The 20,392-nt window shown below is 33.9% G+C and overlaps 2 protein-coding genes across 3 annotated transcripts; both read left to right on the forward strand.

The window, feature by feature from the left end:
• The first annotated feature begins 565 nt into the window (after positions 1 to 565).
• Positions 566 to 10,794, forward strand: LOC140808852 (uncharacterized). 2 transcript variants are annotated; one of them, XM_073166158.1, is made up of 14 exons: positions 566 to 710; positions 1,729 to 2,383; positions 6,046 to 6,121; positions 6,207 to 6,263; positions 6,769 to 6,824; positions 7,304 to 7,532; positions 7,631 to 7,717; positions 8,696 to 8,770; positions 9,349 to 9,432; positions 9,759 to 9,823; positions 9,927 to 10,098; positions 10,172 to 10,260; positions 10,547 to 10,661; positions 10,740 to 10,794. In XM_073166158.1, exons 2-14 carry the CDS (start codon positions 1,782 to 1,784, stop codon positions 10,779 to 10,781), a joined length of 1,749 nt encoding a protein of 582 aa, XP_073022259.1. In that variant the 5' UTR covers positions 566 to 710; positions 1,729 to 1,781; the 3' UTR covers positions 10,782 to 10,794. The 2 variants fall into 2 exon arrangements, with proteins under 2 accessions (XP_073022259.1, XP_073022260.1); XM_073166159.1 differs by lacking the exons at positions 6,046 to 6,121; positions 6,207 to 6,263; positions 6,769 to 6,824.
• A 1,473-nt stretch (positions 10,795 to 12,267) lies between these two features.
• On the forward strand, positions 12,268 to 14,642 carry LOC140809073 (uncharacterized). The gene is made up of 4 exons (XM_073166549.1): positions 12,268 to 12,480; positions 12,677 to 13,056; positions 13,117 to 13,402; positions 14,052 to 14,642. Exons 1-4 carry the CDS (start codon positions 12,268 to 12,270, stop codon positions 14,640 to 14,642), a joined length of 1,470 nt encoding a protein of 489 aa, XP_073022650.1.
• The last annotated feature ends 5,750 nt before the right edge of the window (positions 14,643 to 20,392 follow it).

The following is a 20,392-nucleotide window of genomic DNA, read 5'->3' on the forward strand; positions in this document are numbered from 1 at the left end:
TATTTTGTTCTTCATTAACTTTTGTTACTTGTACTGTCCTTTGCCAAGAAAGTTACAATTGAACGAAAATGGTGCTTAAGAAACTGATTTCTTCTTACTCATGCAATCTAAGCCTCCATTTGGAATGAAGGAGAATTGGTAGGGGATGGATCAGGATTTCAAATCTTCCCACAAATTGATTTAATTATTTTTATAATTTTCAAATCCATTGATAAAAATAGATGCTAAATCTTCGGACTATTGGAGTCCTTTCAATAAACTCATAATACATTTGAAATCATTGATCAAGTAATTTAATCCAAAAACATAAGCAAATTAGGATTATTTCAAGAGTTTCGAAGCTTAATTGGGTCGACACGAGATTTATCATGTTATATCAATACTGAAAAAAGAAATGTAACTATTCGTTTAGAAAACTATATTTAATTGTTTGAAGGCTAGAGAACTTTTAAAATCTAACTTTTATAAAAAGAACGATGGAAAGAGATTATGTATTAAAATGATAATAAATTTATTTTAAGTTGCATTTGGAAAATTGAAAGGTAATTCATTATAATTTATTTTTTTGAGGGGCCCCGTAAAACGATGAAGCCCACTTGTATTCTACTCTCTTCAAGCAAACGTTGGTTCAGAAGCTGAAGCCCTCAACAGTTCTTTGTTAAACCCTCGGCAGTCCTCCGTTGCTTCTTGAATTGTATCCCTATACACAGGTAAGCTCTACGATGATACAAAATTCCGCTTGTTTGTTTTATTCGTGGGTTTTTCAAATATATATTCATTTGAAATTTTCCTGAGTTTTTGTTCTTCGTTCTCCCACAGATGACGATTAGTTTTTGCTATTCGATTTCGTTACTTATCAATCACGTCAGACTTGCAGACGTTTCCCATTTTCTGACTTCTTTTTTCTTGTCTGGTGTGCTCACATTGAATAAGCATGTTCTTGATTTTTCATATCCAAGTTCTCTATTTTTGTTATGCGTGATGCATGATTTCTGTGTATTTGATATAGTCATACTTAATAGAAACTTGAGAGCTTTGCAATTTTTTAATTTGTGTGGTGGTGTGTTATCTGTCAATCTGTGTCATTTTTAGCTGTGCAACTGGCCTCATTATAATCATTATAATTACATTATTCACATTATCATTACTTGGATTTTGGAAGGACATTCACAACGAAATCACATGTCACAGTTGTCATGAATGATGGTATAGTTAATTTCTATACAACAACAACAGTTGTCATGAATGATGGTATGGTTAATTTCTATTGTCAATCTGAAACCAAACTGATTTTCGATCATTTTGGTCTCCTTCCATAGTCTTGTTTCTATCACTCTTTCACAAAGTCTCATGGTATGGCTCATTAGCTTAATATCCCTATGACTTGCACAATTTTGTACGTTAATACCTACTTTCCACTGATAAGGCATTTTCTTCGTTTTCATTATCATGTTAAATCTGTAAGCCATTAAACACCCAGCTTCCCTGGGCACTTCAATACCTCTATCGGAATATCATCCTGACCAACCTTTTTTCATATTTCATCCCTCCTTTCAAAGCATGTTCTACTTCTGAAGTTTGAATTCTTTGATAATAGTTTAAATTTCTGTACTCCTATGACATTCTTAAATTACCTAAGCTAAGTTGGTAACCTAAACTTTCATCTGAAAGTTGATGAAAAAACTTGTTTATGTGTTTCAGATTTATTATTTTTGGTGCTTGCTGCAGATATTAGTTGTGGCAAAGTTCTTCGTGTTACACTATTGATTGGTTGATCTAGAATGGATTTTGATGAATACGAGTATTTGGAAAGTACTGTTGAAAATCCAGAGAAGGATCGGTTGGAGCTTAAGGTGAATGGCAATGATGGTACAGTTGAGTCTGAAGAGAAAGATCTGAGTCGGAAGCTGAAGCGAAGAAATAATGATTATGATCGTGATGATTCTAGTCACCCATCTAAGCGTCCTAGGGCAGGGAAAAATGGGACTTCTAATCGTGAGAAAAATAGGAGTTCTCATCATGGTTCATCTTCAAGAGATGAAGAGATTGAGAAAGACAATAATAATCTGAATCTCAGAAACAGGGATAAGGAGGAAGTGAGTGAGAAAGAGAGAGGCAGGAACAGACACCGTGAAAGAGAAAGAGATAGGGAGAGAGACAAGGAAAATGATCGGAACAGGAGCAAAAGAGAATATGTCCTAGGCTATGAAGGGGGAACTAAAAGGGAAGGAGAGCGAGATAGGTTGAGGCAGAGCAAGAGATTTTTAGAGAGGCATCCAGATGAGCAGGAAAGGGAGAATAGGGATGGTCAACATAGTGCGGATAAAGATAATAAGGAAAGACGTTTTGATAGAGAATTTGCAGGTCGAGATCGTGACATGAGGTAAACTTAAGTTCCTAGTTCTTTATTATAAATATGGACTGTTTAACTTGGTATGTGGTATGAACCTATAGATTTCATACGTGTATCTTCATTTTGTGCATTAAGCTGTTTTATATAGAATATATTACTAGATCAACCATATTGATTTACGTGGTATTCATACTTCCAATATTTCTCTCAAATTTTTCTGGATAAGTTTATGTATAACGGACATCAGATTATAAAATGGATATCAGACAGTAAATAAAATCTTAGCAAGGGGTTTTTAATTTAGTATTTTAGTTTTTAAAAAGATTTAACCAATTAATGTGAATGGAAGGGCTTTACCTTATTAAGGTAAAAACCTGTACTAAATGGCTAAATCAATTTTCATTTAGAAGAATTCAATGCACAGTGATTCCATCATTCACAGTAGCGAAATTACTGCAGCTAAGTTAAAAACTTGACCTTGTACTCTGTCGGTTGAATAGTCTATTGCCTATTTCACAAGCAGGCTTTGTTCTTCTTTTTCTTAAAATATGTGTGTATAAATATAAATTTGTATCAGATGAATGACGTTTTTTTTTCTTAAAAATTGTCAAATAGCGTGTCTAATTCAAATATTCGTTTAATTTAAAGAAGCTGTACGTAACTTTTTTTTTACTACCTATTTTATCCTAAAGTGAAACATTTTTTCCTTGTTTTTTTTTAAAATCAACAGTTGAAGCCTGTGCAGGCTTCAAGCCGGAGTATATGGGACCGGGGTTTCCTGTAAATATAGTACATTGGGGTCTATGAGATTGGGGTTGCTCGTAAATATAGTACATTGGGATCTATGAGTTGGGGGTTTCATGTCATCCTACACTCGATGGGCAACTAATTAATTAATAGCAATAAGTCGAAAAATAAACATGTAGCAAAAATGAACTTAGGTTAATAGCAATAAGTCGAAAAATAAACATGTAGCAAAAATGAACTTAGGTGAAAAATAATGATCTTTCATACATCACGTGTAAAGTTATAGTTTAATTTCGATGAACAAACTTGAAAGTCATATCATGCTAGAAACAAATGCAATGATATTAATTTATATTTCTAATTTTTTAATTTTTTTGTATACGTTACATCTACTAAAAATTATACATGGCAAATAAAAATTACAACAATCCACTCTCTCGTAAAAAAATATCATCAAAAAAAAAATAATGGATACCTATGAAGAGTTAGGAAATAAAAAATTTAATGATCCCATTGATCGCCAGCTGCTTCAAATTAAATGAAAATAAGAATTAGGTACACAGTTTGATAAGTTTAAAAAGCTTACTCATAAATATGCATTTACCTGGTATAATGAAGTTAAATTCATAAATAGAGTTATTTGTGTCTTTAATTTGTATTCTGGTGCACAAATTTTCAGAAAGTTTGTGTAAAACTTGAATAAATAGATTCAAGCAATTTAAGTTGAAATCTCTAATAAAATATTGAGAGAGTAAATGTTGTCTACTTAAAGCATCTTGAAAAAATATTTCACAAAAAGAATGTCAAAGGTGCTTTCTCGGTGTCTTGAAATTACAGTTGCCTGGACCTTTAGAATAAAGCTGCCCCATTCGAATGCCTGTGCAAGGGCAACCTTTTTTAAGTGTTTGTGGGTTAATTATTGTTTTTTTTTCCAAAGTATAAAGCCTACAGCAGGCAGCACACAACGTTTTTTTAGCTACTGTGAATGACAGAATAAATATACATTGAATTCCACCATTCTTGATGGACAAATTGATTCTGCCATTTTAGAATGAAGGTTTACATTATTTTGGTAAAAACCCTCCACGATATTTTGTTAAATCATTTTAAAGTTTATAATATTGAATTGAAAAATCCTTAACAATGGCCTTGATCAATTTTCAAACCCATAAAGTGCCCGACATGCTACCACTGCAGGGCCACACTCGAAGTCCCATTGCAACAAACGTGTGGCCTATAGAAGTTGATACCCCAAACCTGTCGAACAAAAAACTAACAATGAGATTCCAATTTCCAACACATTTGATCAACATGGTCCTAATGCCAACAGATTTGATCCACAAGACCACAACAGTGCCAAACACCAAGGCAATATTTTCTTGCAGAAGATCTGAAATTATGAGCATTCTTAACTGATTGTGTGGTGAAAAATAGTGAGCGAATTTTACGGCAGCAGCATGTAACTGAAAATCGGCACTAACAATGGTGAAGCTGTAAGTACAACAGTGAGGAGCCTGACACTAGAAGAAGAATTGCCAACTTTGTTTACTGAAACAGGTGGCATAACAGTATGAAAGCATGTATTTTGTCGATGTTTGTTGAGAATAGATGGCGTGTACTTGGTTGGGCAATCCATGGGCTTGACGCACCAACATACTGACATGAATGGAAATGAGGGACACTTGATGGGCTATAGATATGTTACTTGGGTCTTCTCGGACGAAAATGATTTAACTTATTTTGCTGCTTTTGTATTGGTCATTAGATGTGCTCGTTGACTTGAAAAGTTACTGAAGTCTTTTCAGCCGAAACCAGACAGTTTCTGTTGGTTTTATATTGGTCACCAGATGTGTTCATTTACTCGAAAAGTTAAGTTTCTGATCTAATCTGTACTTTTCTGTAGTTTGAGATCCTACACGTTAACAAAATTTACCTTGGAACTCTGGTCATTTAGTAGTAGTTTTACTCTCTTCTCGTCTTTCATCTCAATTTGGAGATCTTGTTTTTGCAATCAGAAACATAATAGAGTTAGCATATTGTGATCATCTATACTATCCAAATGTACTCCTGTATGCAATGAACTAATATTGTTAAGTTTGTAACTTTGGATATGTGCTTTATCGCTTTTATAAAGTACAAAACTTTACATTAAGTTTTTAGCTATAAACTGAAACCTCTGCATCTTCTACTAATCAATGTTTCATTAGGAAGTTTCTCTCTCTCCTCCCCTCTGTTTTTCCTTTTTCTTTTTTCTTTTTCTCTCTCTCCCCTTTGGAGACTTGTCACACATAATATTTCCCTTTTATTGGTTGAAAGCAGCATTATTTCATGATGATTGATGGTTGATTTTTATGTTTATGGATGGTGCATGTTCTTATATTTGTGTACCTGAAAAGTCACTGCTTGTCAGTGTTGCTGTACCCATTTTTCTTGTAATTTAGCTATGCCTATGATTTACATATTTTGCACTTTCATGTAAAATATTGTTCTTTAATATGGTGGTACCAAATGTAACATTAGGTTTGCCATAGAGGGACAGGCCCGTTGTTAGTTCAATGCCTGCAGTTTTTCCGTGTTCACATTTCTCTTAATTGGCACTTTATTCCCAGGTTGGTCTTATTGCTTAATCATCCAGAAGTTTCTTGTTTGACCAAATGTACAATAGCTGTACAGCATATTGACTCTCTGGAGTTGCCTACAGGATTATGATCATGGCTTTGGCCTCTTTTAAGCGTAATGGAGAAAGTTTTACTCATATTTTGGAATTACTCTCTTTTATAAATGTGGAATCTTCCACTTGATTGATTGCTTTTGAAGGAGGAAAGCATTTACTCGTACTTGGCTATGCCGTTTGTCCTGGGTGCTGATTATGGGTTAACTAGAAAGATCATTTTTATTAATATGGAGTTGTATATCTTAACTTTCATGTTTTTCTCGTTCCACAGAAGATACAAAGAGAAAAAAGAGGAAGGGGCAGTAGCTGATCCTGAACGAGATCAAAGAACGGTTTTTGCTTACCAGGTAGTTGAACCACAAAATAAGCATTTTTTCTGTTGTTTGCTTGTATTTGGAGGCTCTCTAACTCAGCCTGTTACAATTTCCGTAGATCTCTTTGAAGGCAAGTGAAAGAGACGTCTATGATTTCTTCTCTAGGGCTGGCAAGGTTGTCCTCCTTGTTTCGATTAGTCATTTTATGTGATCTTTCAAGTTAAGAGGTTGACTTACAATTGCTTTTTTGGTCTTGTAATGCATTATACTGTTGCATTATTACCACCTAGTAATAGTGTTGAACTAATCTTGGGTTAACGTCTCGTTGCTCTCTCTAAGTTATCTATCTATAGAACACTATGTATAACAAAGCAATGAAGCTTACCATGCAAGCTAGATTTTTATTTTGTTTTATCCTTTTAAGTATGAATTATTGAGCCATCATTGGTTAAGGAAATGCATGTGACTGGTTCCTTGGAGTGTTTATGTTTTTTTTCCCCGGAGAGTTTTGATTTTGTTTTTACTTTTTTTTTATATGAAACTTCAGCAAACATTCATGCTTTCTACTTTTTATTATTTAGAAGCAACTTATTTCCATGAGGTTATGTGGTCGGAATGTACAGCTAGAGCAACAGTTTTTTTTTATAGCTAAAGCAATAGTTTTGATTTGATGTTTCTAGGTCAGAGATGTACAACTAATATTGGATCGCAATTCCAGACGCTCCAAAGGATTTGGGTAATCGTGGCTTTTTAGATTTGAGCCTGGAAAGTTAACTTCATATCCTATTGCATTTGATTAAATACAAGTAGAATTATTTATATACTTTAAATTAGTCTGATGTGTCTTGCTTGGGTACGAGGTTTCACTTTGTAATTAAGAAGCACAGGTACAGCTGAGAATGTCTAATTTCAGAATAAGTTTGGTAAAGTCCCTTTGGACTAACATGAAAATGCACATTCTTTTTCCCAATATTTTTGGAACTAGATAAGCATCCAGGAGACATTTCGAGTCAATTGATTTTTGTTGTAGATGATTATCACAATTGTCATTTTAAATGTGAGAAATTTTATGTATTATCATCTAGATGTTGCAGAAAATGTGCCCTGTCATAGTTAACTGTACTCTTATATTATGAGCGATGCATACATGTGTGAGCATGTCTTTTTCTGTTTCATAGATTCCTGATATTGTACCTTTTATTATGTATTTTGCAGATACATTGAATTTTATGATGTCATGTCAGTTCCCATGGCTATAGCTCTCTGTGGCCAGCCTCTTCTTGGCCAGCCAGTGATGGTTAAACCATCAGAGGCTGAAAAGAATCTTGTTCAATCTACTTCCGTTGCTTCTGGTGAAAGTGGACTTGGTACATATTCAGGGGGAGCTAAAAGGCTGTATGTTGGCAATCTGCCAGTCACTATCAAAGAAGATCAGCTTCGCCAGGTGTGTATCTTTTTGCTTGTGATTTAAATAATTTAGTTTCTGAGGCTATTCTATTTTTTGAATTTAACTTTGATTCACGTTTTGGGCGTGATTTTTAGGTGTTTGAACCTTTTGGAGCTGTTGAACTGTTGCAGATGCCCACTGACTTAGGGACTGGGAATTGCAAGGGTTACGCATTTATACAGGTGATTTTGGTTTGCTTATGCTATGTGTCGACTTTGAGTGTGGCAGCCTGAGGACATTTATAGTTCTACTCATATTTATTAAAAGCGTGCAGCTGGCTACGGCACCCGTTGCGACTAGGTCATTACCCAGGCGCGACACCTGAAAACAAGCGCGCTTATAGTATGCGCCTCTGCCTAGGCGCGAGGTATCCAAGAGGCGCATAAGCGTGCGCTTTAAAGAAGTAGATTGATATTTTTTAAGAAAATAAAAGTTAACTCGAATTTTGAAGCCCAATTAACAAAACTCATGGCTATTTAATGATAAAAGAAACATATTGTCACTCATTTGTGCAAGACTTTTTTATCAAAACGTTCGGTAGTTCTTTTTACAAACTTTTACTATAATCTTCCGCCTATGATGATAATGATATAGTTGAGGAAGATGATGAAGAATTTGATGATTTAGATGGTAATGCAATCATCTATGCAAACTTTTAAAGTAATTTCTTCTACTCTTGTGACTCACAATGGTTTTGGAAGATGATGATATAGTTGAGGAAGATGAAGAGGAATTTGATGATTTAGATATTTGAAGTTTTTTCCTTAGTATACTATGAATTGATGACTTGCTAATGAATTATAGATGATCAAAGTTTTTTTCTGGTTATAATTTATGTACATTATTGATTAATAAATTTTTATTTATAATGTTTGCTATCTTTGTAAAAATATTTAATTTATGTAATATTATAGATTGATTGTATAAATCATTTTATATATATTGAATTTTAAAATTTATGTCAAATGCTCTTTATTTCGATAAAGCGTGTGCTTCGTCTTGCACATCATGTTTCAGAGTACCCTAGCGCTTTAGTGCGCCTTGTGCCCTAAATAATTATGCTTCTAATATGCTGTTCCAGGTGCAACATAAAGTAGTCATCATAAAGAAAATAGTCATGGGCTCACGGAAAATACCTATCTAACATTGGTTCCCTGCAGTTTGCACGTATAGAAGATGCAAATGCTGCTCAAAATCTAAACGGGGAACTGGAGATTGCAGGTCGAGTAATCAAGGTGATGAAACTTACTATATCCCTCTACATTAAATTTTCAATCCCAGAGAGATGTCTAGGTGTTTTCTCTGTTTTTGTTCTATCTTGAAGAATGATCAAATGTAAATGATTTCACTCTTTTGAGTGGTGAACATATTGGAAAGCGTTTAGTGGCATTTGGGATTTGGATTTCTTGTGACAAGATAATGCCCAGAGTCTTTTGCACATCATTTTTGGGTATTATAGGTCTCATTTCTAACTGATTGTGAAAATTACCGGTGATCGCAATTTGTTTAGTACAAGCTTCAGTCACTATAGGAAACTTTGACGATCAGTTCTCGTCCTGATATTTTTTTTCATTCAAGTTATATACTGTTGCCCTACTGAAGCATGTGAAGTTTTGCTATCACAAGTTTTTTTTTTACTGCCATCGATTGGTCATTGGTATTGCAAATACGGTATAGCCTAAAGTATTTAATAAGGTATTTATAAGTGTACTTTTCTATCACCTTCACATGATTTTAGTACAAGCAGACAGTTTATACACAGTGCTAGAAATGCTTTTAGTATAAATGCTTTTGGGTTTTTCTCTGTTTTTAGGTTTCTGCTGTCACGGAACAATCTGGTATCCAAAACGCTGGGGCAAATATTACTGATCTTGATGATGACGATGGCAGTGGCTTGGTTAGTTTGTTTGAGCACATTCATACTTTGCTTGCTACATGCTGTATTTGTTTGTGATTGGTAATTTGTGGCCATTGTGATAACTCTTGTAACTTGTCGCAGATTGATTGCAATTATTTGTTTTTTTTTTCATTCTAACCCTGACTACTTAGATTTCATAACTTCTGAGCATCAAAATAATTTAGCAGTTTTTTAGAATTCGGTGAACTTTTGTCTGCTTATCCTGCGAAGTCATTTCTCCGTTGATATTAACTGTCTCATTGCCATGGGATTTATTTATTTCTATTTCATTCTGAAAATGCCACCTTTTTTTCTTTGGTTGGCAGTCCTTAAATGCACAGTCTCGAGCGCTTCTCATGCAGAAATTGGACCGCACCGGAACTGTATCAAGGTTTAATATCAATCTATTTGCGATTTGCTTGTAGGGTTTGCTGCAGCAATTTATTTACAATTTTCCGGTATAATTGTTCATTTGGCTCTCCTGTTGTTGATAGCCGTGGCCTTTCCTTACCATCGGCACCACTCGGATTATCTTCTGCTCATGGGCCTCCTGGTTTGGCTGCTGCAGTTCTTTCTATTCCTGCTGTTACAGGTCCATCTATAGATCCTGTTGGTGTTCCCAGTGAATGTTTGTTGCTGAAGAACATGTTTGACACACAATCTGAGGTTTGTTGAACGAATCTTATTATGCATCGCCTTTTCTTATCGGTTGTTGGGATCAAGAAAATATTGATTTCAGGCTGAGACAAACTTTGATCTGGATGTAAAGGAAGACGTGCAGGATGAATGTTCAAAGTTTGGAAAATTAAAGCATATTTATGTAGACAAGTAAGTAGTTGTCGTCTTAAGCTCTTGGATTTCCTGTTGTCATTCTTATAAAATTTTCGTGTTTATAGTTCTTTCGTTTTAGACTTTTAGTTATGGTTTACGGAATTTCTTGATTGCGAAACTATGATCGCATTCTCCAAAGTAAACTCCGGACTCCCATTATTGGCAATATGCACAAATTAATCCTTGTTCCGACATATTCATTACAATGTGAAGCTTTAAGACACTTAAAATTCCCTCAGATTTGGCTGGAAATTTACTCTGGGTGCTTTTTTTTGGCTGGTAGGGATTCTGCTGGATGTGTATTCCTGAGGTTCGAAAATACTCAATCTTCAACTGCTGCACAACGAGCACTCCACGGTAGATGGTTTGCTGGAAAGATGATCACCGCCTCATTTATGGTATGTTAATTGTCTTTTCCATTTCTTTAACTCGTGCAAAAGCTAGCTGAAATTTTTTTGTTTTCCGAATCCATGCAGGTTCCACATGATTACGAGGCTAAATTCCCTGATAACAGCTAGAAAGCAAGTATCGTTTCTGCAAAAAAAAAAAGAAAGAAGGAATTTAGGTCTTATAGATGTTACGGTAATTGTCTCTCTCTCATTTTACAAACTTTTGTGATGCCAATCAAGAGACAACTTGTAAGGTGGTTTTGTCATAACTTGAGAGCTTTGAAGTTTTCTTCATCAGTGGTGAGACTCAGAGCAGCTTGATGTATGAAGTATTATTCTGGTGATCTCATTGGGGTTTTGGGATTTTTTTTCCTCGAAAAATTCATATCAAATTGTCATGTGCGATTGGTCAGTGTTTTTAAAAAATCGCGGTTTTACACGTAAAATTAGATTTACGGTTTCGGTCGTTTCAGTTGGTTTTCATTTTTTTTTTTCCAAATATAGCTCAAATCATATAAAAATAAAATTAGATAACATAATAATCATGATTCAAAACTAAATTAATAAATTCTAATATGTTTGAGTACAATAAAGTAAGATAAAACGACATTTGTAAAACATTTGTAAAATGTAATACGTAGTTAGGAGAGAATCTTGAGAGTGAATTACGGTTTCTTTAATTATATAATGTCGTTTATAGATTCTCATAATCTTATGTAAAATATTATGACAAACAGTTCAGGTTGGGGGTTTAATTTGGTGTGATTCTTGACAAAAAGAATAAATGGAGCATGTAAAAAGAAACAAAAAAAAATGATGTGCAAATCGGTTGGAGCAATTCGAGACCAAAATTAAAAAGAAGTTTGGTACCAATTGTAACCGAACTAGAACCGAAACTTAGACGTAAAATCAAATGGCTTAGGCCATCTCCAATACTGCACCAAAATGGTGTTTTAGCTTAGGGCATCTCCAATGGTGCCAGAGGCGTAGGTATGGCATGGGCTGGGCTGGGCTGGGCTGGGCTTGATTTTGGAATTTATATATATATATATATATATATATATATATATATATAAATTAAAAAACCTCTCACAGGCCACAGCTTCAGGCGTAAAACTGGAATTCATCTTTCAATTATCCCTCCTTCGGTACTTCCGCACACCCCTCTTTTGCCCTTGTTGTTTTTTTTCCCCAATTTTCTCCTTCTTTCGTATACTCTTTTTACCCGTCACTTTCAAATTCTTGTTACTTGTCAGGTATATCTCTAATAATTAATCTTTTTTAAGCATAATCCTTCTTGATTCTTGCTAGGTTTCAAGTTTAGATTATTTGGAGTTGATTGGTTTATGTTTTCCCTAAGATTCTTGTAATTTCTAGTGTTTTTGAATCTGGGTTTGGTCTATTCTGGGTTCAAGATTAAAAACTTGCAATAAATTAATGGTATTCTTTTATGGAATTCTATCACCATGAATCATCTGTTTAGTGTCTGTGATGTTTGTTTGCTCAAAAGATATACAAAATTGTTTTTTTTTCATCTTTTAATTTAAATGAAGAGTATTCATTTAGGTGAAATAAAATGACGTTTATAGGTTTTTTTATTTATAGATGAATGAAAATGTCAAAACGAAGCATTACCGATTATTTCATCCAGAAAAACAATGAGCAGTTATCAAAAACTCCAAATGATCATCTACCGTCAAGTTCAAGATCTACATTGAAAACCAAAAAACTGAAACCTGACAATGAAGTTGCTCTCGATCCATTGGAAGGAAATAATCCATATTATGAGCGTGATCCTGGGAAACGAATTGGATATGGGAATATCCATGTGATAAACAAGACGATGTTCGAAGAGAATATGTTGTTATGGGACCATATCAGCCTATATATGAATATCCACGTGTTGATTTTAAGCATAAAAAACGTAGTTTTCAGTCTTCTTGGTTCGTAAAGTTTCCATGGCTCGAGTTTTCTATGCATTTTGTTTCCCGTGTTATCTTTTTGATGTTCCTTCATCATATCAGAAGAAATTTACGGTTGAAGGATTTAAGAATTGGAAAAGAGTGAATTGCAAAACATGTCCACTGAAAAGACATGAAGGAGATTGCAATTCATTACATAGTACTGCTATGCAAAAATGGGAGGGCTTGAAAAATGTATCTCAACATATCGATAGAAGGATGAATAAACAATCTGAGAATATTGTAAAGCAAAACAGATTGTTTATAAGGACATCGATTAGAGCTGTAAGATGGCTAGCATTACAAGGGTGTGCATTTAGAGGACATGATGAGTCTGTAGATTCTCATAATCGTGGAAATTTTCTTGACCTCGTCAAATTTCAAGGAGAATTGTGCAAAGAAATTGATGATATTATCTTAGATAAAGCATCTAAAAATGCCAAGTATACATCACCATCAATTCAACAAGAGATTCTATAGATTATTGCCCATCTTGTGCGAAGTAAAATCCGTGATGAAGTAGGGGATGCTAAATTCTGTATTCTTGTTGATGAAGCAATTGATGAATCTCGTAGATCACAAATGGCTATTGTTTTGCGATACGTAGATTGTGATGGGTTTGTTAGGGAGAGATTTTTTGAAGTTATTGGTGTTGATGATACTAATTCTTTGACTTTGAAAACACATATATGTAGTATCTTGACACAACACAAGCTTTTGATTGAAAATATGCGAGGTCAAGGATACGATGGTGCTAGAAACATGCGGGGAGAATGGAATGGATTACAAGCATTATTTCTCAAAGATTGTCCGTTTGCATATTATATTTCATTGTTTTGCTCACCGGCTGCAACTTACATTAGTTTCAGCAGCTAAAGAGGTATCAGATGTATGGATATTTTTTTCTAAATTGAGTTCAATTGTCAATTTTGTGGGTTCTTCTTCAAACACTCTCAATTGAAATCAATTCGAGAAGATGAAATCATTGATTTGATAGAATCTGGAGAACTTGGAACTGGTACTGGAGTTAATCAAGCTACTACTTTGCAACGACCTGCATCTACTCGATGGAGTTCACATTATGTTACACTTCTAGAAGATTTCATTGGGGGGGGGGGAGTCTACCTTTAGTATACGTGCGGAGGCTAAAGGTTTGCTTAAAGAGATGATGACATTTGATTTTGTATTTATCTTGTTATTGATGCATAGAGTTTTGGAAACATCTGATATGTTATGTCAGGCTTTGCAAAGAAAAAATCAAGACATTCTGAATGCAATGAGTTTAGTCACGACTACAAAATTGCTTTTCCAGAAAATGCGAGATGATGAATGGGAAGATTTTCTATGAAATGTGAATAATTTTTGTGATAATCATGACATTGTAGTGCCTGATTTGACTGCTCTTTATGTTGAAGGCACTTAACGTTCTTGTCAACAGAAAAATCATTTTACAGTGGAAGAATACTATCATTTTCATGTATTCAATGTTGTGATTGACAAACAGCTGATGGAGTTGAATACACGATTTACTGAAAAATCAATAGAGCTTTTCACTCTCTGTGAAGCCTTGAATCTATGTGATGGCTTCAAATCATTCTCTGAAAGTGCTATTTATTCTTTAATTGATAAATTTTATCCCAATGATTTTTCCAAAGATGACATGAAACATTTGAAGACTCAATTGGATCATTACAAGCTTGATGTGTTTGAGGATCCGAGGTTTAAAGATGTTGATTCTCTTCCTAAATTATGCCGACTACTAGTTGAAACAGAGAATACGAGGATTTATTTCATTATTGATAGACTGATTCGTTTGGTCTTGACTCTTCCAGTTTCTACTGCTACAACTGAGCGAGCATTTTCAGGGATGAAACTTCTCAAGACACCACTTCGCAACAAAATGGAGCATGAATATTTAAACAATGCAATGGTTTTGTATATTGAGAGAGAGATTGCTCATGACATTGACACAGATTACATAATTGATAGATTTGATCTTTTGAAAAATCGAAGGTTGCAACTAAAGTAGTGTTTATTTAAGTTACCCTCTTTTGGCGTAAGTTGTATTTTTTTTTGTTATGTGTACTCTATCATATGATTAATATTTGAACTTTTGAAAAATATTTATCCAGATTTGATGATTATATTGTGAAAATTGTGGTTTGCACTTAATTTTTATTTCATGTGAAAAATGTTGTATTGATTTCTAGATTATTTTTTTTTATTTTCTAGCCCCCAATTCTGGCTACGCCCCTGAATGGTGCAGCCCATTGCTCTCCAATGGGGGCTGCGTTATTTTGCTAAAGGCAAAAATTTGTGTGAGACGGTCTCACAGTCGCATTTTGTGAGACGGGTCTCTTATTTGGGTCATCCATGAAAAAAATTACTTTTTATACTAAGGTGTGTTTGGTTGGGTGGATTAAATAAGGATAGATTAATAGTCCAATATTTATCGTTAGAATTTTAAGATGTTTTAATAATCATTTTGACCCGGTTTAAGATCCAATTTTATTAATCAAATAGTTATCCATAAAATTGGATCTTAAACCGGGTCAAAATGATTATTAAAACAACTTAAAATTTTAACGATAAATATTGGACTATTAATCTATCCTTATTTAATCCACCCAACCAAACACGAGTATTACTTTTTATTTTGAATATCGTTAGGGTTAAGCCGTCTCACAGATAAAGATTTGTGAGACTATCTCACAAGAGATCTACTATTTGCTAAAATAGCACAGCCTCCTTCCTCTGCGCCAAATTTGGCGCAGAGGCAGAGGAAGGTCTCTGCGCCAATTTGGCGCAGAGGCTTTCATTTTTAATTTTTTTGTTTTTTAATTATAAATTTGCTTTTTTTATTTTTAATTTTTTTAATTACAAATAGTTATATTAAAAAGGACAATTGTCATAAAATTCCCAACAATATTTTAAAATTTGAGTTCAATCCCTAATTAAGATTTTATTTTTTCTCACTCTCTGACAAAACTAAACATATGTTCTAACTCCTTGATTTCCCATTGTTGCCTCTTTTATTCAATTGACCCACTTTTACCTCTTTTATATTTTTTTTAAACACCCATCCTCCAAAAAAAATCTCATTCTGGGGTAAACATCAACGACTTGAGCCCTGAAACATGAAGACGTTGTGCAGAAGTAATTTTTGAAATCCGTCATGCTGATAAGAAATCCGTCGTGCTGAGAAGACCCTTGAAGAGATCATGTTGATAAAAAAATCCGTCGACCTTGAAGCCGACAAAACCCTTGAAGAATTGAACCAAAAACAATTGAAGACGAGTTCAAAGTGCATTTCTTTCCTCAAGTCTTATATATGTTTGTGATTTAATTTTTCTTTATTTGTTTCAATTTTAATGTTGTTGTTGTTATTGCGTGATTTTCTGTAAATTCATTCTACTGATTTCATTTCTAATGTTTAGGGTTTAGTATTATTATTGATTTTGTGTTTCATGTGTTTCAATTGTGAGTTGATTATCTGGATATTGCCTTGATTTGTCGTTTATTTCAATTTTATCTTCTATTTTACAGTTTATTTCTTTATTGTAAAAGTTGTTAACTTTTGTAAAATTATCTTGAAATTATTTACGGTATTAACTTTTTATGTTTTTATGTATTAGGTGCAAAATAGAATCTGTAAGTGGGGCCTGCAACCTTTCGTTTTTTGGTAGTTGTAAGTGCAAGAGGCAGTTGTTTGTGATTTCAATTTTCAGTGGTTGTAGTCTTATGGATATATTTGTGAGGTTTGGAAAGAAATGTGCAGAGATTACACCTGAATCTATGATTTTGCAATATGTAGCTCCACAACACAAGATGTATGTGACTTTGAACGATGATGATGATGTCCTAAATATGATTAATCTTCATATGTGCATGAAGCTCAACATGATTGAATTAAGAGCAGAGAGTAAAAAAGAACATTTCAGCCGCCTAAGTATTGGGAGGTAAAATATATTATATTTCTCTCCGTATTTTGGTTTGATAATTTTTTATTTTACATCTAGTAAGCTTGAAATTGTGAAATTTTGAAACTAGTGTGGTTTATAATTTTTGCTTAGTATTATGATGTAATACATTTTTCTGGCAGATTATTGGTTAATAATATGTAGTTGGACGCATATTTAGGAGAAGTGCATATTATATGATTTGACAATACTAATATTATTGACATTCAATTTTTTACATTTTTTATGTTAAATACTTATTCGTGTATCTTGAACTTAACAAGTTTATATCAAATTGGTAAGGATTGTTGAGGAAGATAGAAAGTCAAATAGTGATAATGAAGCCGATCAGGCCTCGTTGTGCAATACACAAGATGCTTGGATTAATTGCATCTGTGGCGTAGGTGTAACGCCCCAGATTCGACGACTGTCTTCACTGTATCAAGACGGGTCTTTCCCAACACTTGAACCCAGGACCTCCAGGCATAAGTACCTAGATTCTTAAAGTGTTGGTACCAGTTGCATGTGAGGCCCGGGTCCAAAGAGGGCGGGGAGTGATCGCCAATGCCATGAGGTTGCACGGACAATGAGCGGCTCCTGGCAGTCTTCTAGGTAGAGGGAATATGAAGAACCGATCCCACACCGGAATGAGAGGGATTTCGAGAGTGTTCAATGAAAATGGACTGTACAGTTGAAGAGGGCTTAAAAGATTTGATTGATACTATTCATATCACGAAAGTGCATCTTCTTTTCGGTATCTCATCACATAAGAACTCCAAAGTTAAGTGTGCTTGGCTTGGAGCAATTTTGGGATGGGTGACCTCCTGGGAAGTTTCCCAGGGTGCGTGTAATTGAGGACATAAGCACGCTGGAAAGACCCGTATTGGTACAGTGAGGACAGTCATCGAATCTGGGGCGTTAAGGTCAATCAATCAAGGATGTTGCTGACTTTAGACGATGTGTTAAAAATTACGTCGTTGCTACAAGACGTTCATTTTTCATACAGAAAAAGAATGATAGAGAAAAAGTCACTACTACTTGTACTGAAAAAATTTGTGATTGAAGTATTTATGCTTCTAAATATAAAGCTGACAATATATTTGCGATTCGAAATGAAATTTACAACATACATGTGGTGAGAATAATCTACGTAGTAGAGGACATCCTAGAGCAGATGCAACATGGATAGCTAATGTGGTGAAGTACAAATTGATAGGAGAGACCTCTGATCGTCCTTGTACAATTAAAAAAGACTTGTAAAGAGATTATGAAGTAGAGCTAAACTATCGCAATGTGTGGAAGGGCAAGGAGTTAGCGATGCATGATATTCATGGCACATATAAAGGATACTACGATAGACTAAGATAGAATTGTTGTGTTGTTCGAGAAACGAATCCTCGAAATGTTGTTGATTGTGAAATTGATCTCATAACTAATAAATTTAAACGACTCTTCATTTGTTTCCAGGCATGTGCAGTTGGTTTTTTTACTGGTTGTAGACCGTTAATTTTTTTGGATGAGACTCATATAAAGAATAAGTATAAAGGTTGTACTAGCTGTGTCGAAGGATGTCAATGATGATCTTTTCACCATTGCTTATTCTATAGTGGATGTGGAGAATGATATTAATCGGGAATGATTTTGTTATCATTAAGAAGTGTTCTGACTTTGTATCAAAACATTCCATTCAATGAGTACACTTTTTTCTCCGACAGATATCCTGGGATTATCAAGGCAATTAAGCTCAAATTTATAGGAAGTCACCATGCGTAGTGTTTGAGACATTAAGTTGATAATTTTGTGAAACAGATAATTAGTCTATTACTTATGTAAGGCCTTGAAATTTATTGTCACATCGATTAGAATAAAAAATCCAAAACTAAGTTAAATATATAAAATAATTATATATATATATATATATATATATATATATATATATATATGTCATATTAAAATATACATATATGGAAGAAAGTAAAGCACGTAGCCACTATGTATATATGTATTATAAAATAAATGTAACATTTAAATTAAATGAAAAGTTAATGGTAAAAATAATATAATATAAATATACTAATATATTATTCCAAGAAGTGAAATAGTGAAAACAAATTTCACTTAAGTAATTGCTGGAATGCAACTTGCTTCCAAAATGATTAGTTTTTGTTTGCATCATTGAAACTTGGTATCATAGGGAATAAAAAAGGAGATTGCAACTACATAAGAAGATGTTTTCAAGTGAATTTTGTATTGAAGAACTGAACTCTTAAACTTTAATAATAAGCCAACAATAATAATACACTGAAAAAATTCTCCAGCATCACTTGGAGGTCTCGAGAAAGGTAAGAAAGGTTTCATAAATTACTTGTATTTTTCTACCTTAAATATATATGATAATGTGCCAACTATTGAAATTTAATACACATACACATATGTATAAGCTGTTAAATGTATGTGTAGAAATACTAAGTATTTAGCAATTGAATCACATTTTTTCCAACCTTTATGTTTGAAATCATTAGTGTATTTTCGTGTACTAAATGTTGAATATTTTATATAACTTACTAGTTTATGTATAGATCCAATCCAACTACATGTTTTGCTTAGACTGTCACTGTACAAGAATTTAAGAAATTATTTAGGAATGAGTGTTCATACCTTACACTTTTTATGATATTGGAATTACAAGTCATGAATCTTGAGTTGAGAATGAATAATAATCAGAAACATTTATTTAATTTATGTGATTTAATAAATTGAATTTCATGATTATTTTGCAAGACTATAACATTATATAATAAATACAATTTGGAATTATGAATTACGAAAATTTACTGAATCTCAATTTTAATTAGACGAATTAAAAGATTTATTTTTAAAGTTGTTTGAATTGAAATTGTATCAAATTATATTTAACGTGTCTAGTGTTAGCCAAGTAAATGGAGTTAAAAATTTATCTATTCTTTTCTATATAATAGATCAAGGATTTTACGGAGCTAAATTTCACTCGTTCAAATAAATTCATAATAAGGTATATTATTACCGGGTAACATACAACATGTATTTTTAAAGTTCGATATTTGTTGAACGTGAATTACATGACATTAAATTGTTTACATGGATTATTTGTGACATTACACAACATCGATGCACTAAAACAAAAATATTTTACACACATGTATTTTCTATATACGTAGCATTGATACATGACATGACATTGCATTGCATATTGTGCCTCGATTCCAGTTTTTACTTCTTTCGATATGGTGTTTGGATTCGAGGAGATTGCCTGGATGGTACGGAGCTGCGACTAGCCTGAGAGATGTTGTAGGCCGATAAGGCGCAGTACGTCCGTAGTCCTTGGAGAGCTGACCGGCACACGGTAGTAGACTGGGGAGGAGTGGTCGCTACGGCACTGTAGCCGAGCCTTGCCTGTTGCTTGAGATGTTATCTGCTGCATTTACTGATTGTGCAGTTTCCGCTATACTGATTTCCCGTGCGTGTGTATATAACCTGATCATGCATTGCATCCATGTATCATTCGTTACAATTCATGTTGTTTTTATTTCGGTATTTTCATACTGGGCTATTGCTTACCCCTCGGGGGTGATTATCTTCTGTGTGTGGTTGATAATCAGGGCAACATGGCATCCATCATACTTCTGAGTGAGGAGCCGTATGAGGAAAGAACTTATACTATCATGTTCATAGATGGAGCATTAGCACTAGTAGAGGAGATCTTTTAAGATGGCCCTGGGTTGATGTGGGTGATGGGGACAAACTCCATTTTATCATATTTCTTAGTAAGGGTGACTTGGTC

This window comes from Primulina eburnea, chromosome 13, assembly GCF_022965805.1.
Source record: "Primulina eburnea isolate SZY01 chromosome 13, ASM2296580v1, whole genome shotgun sequence".
Classification (NCBI taxonomy): domain Eukaryota; kingdom Viridiplantae; phylum Streptophyta; class Magnoliopsida; order Lamiales; family Gesneriaceae; genus Primulina; species Primulina eburnea.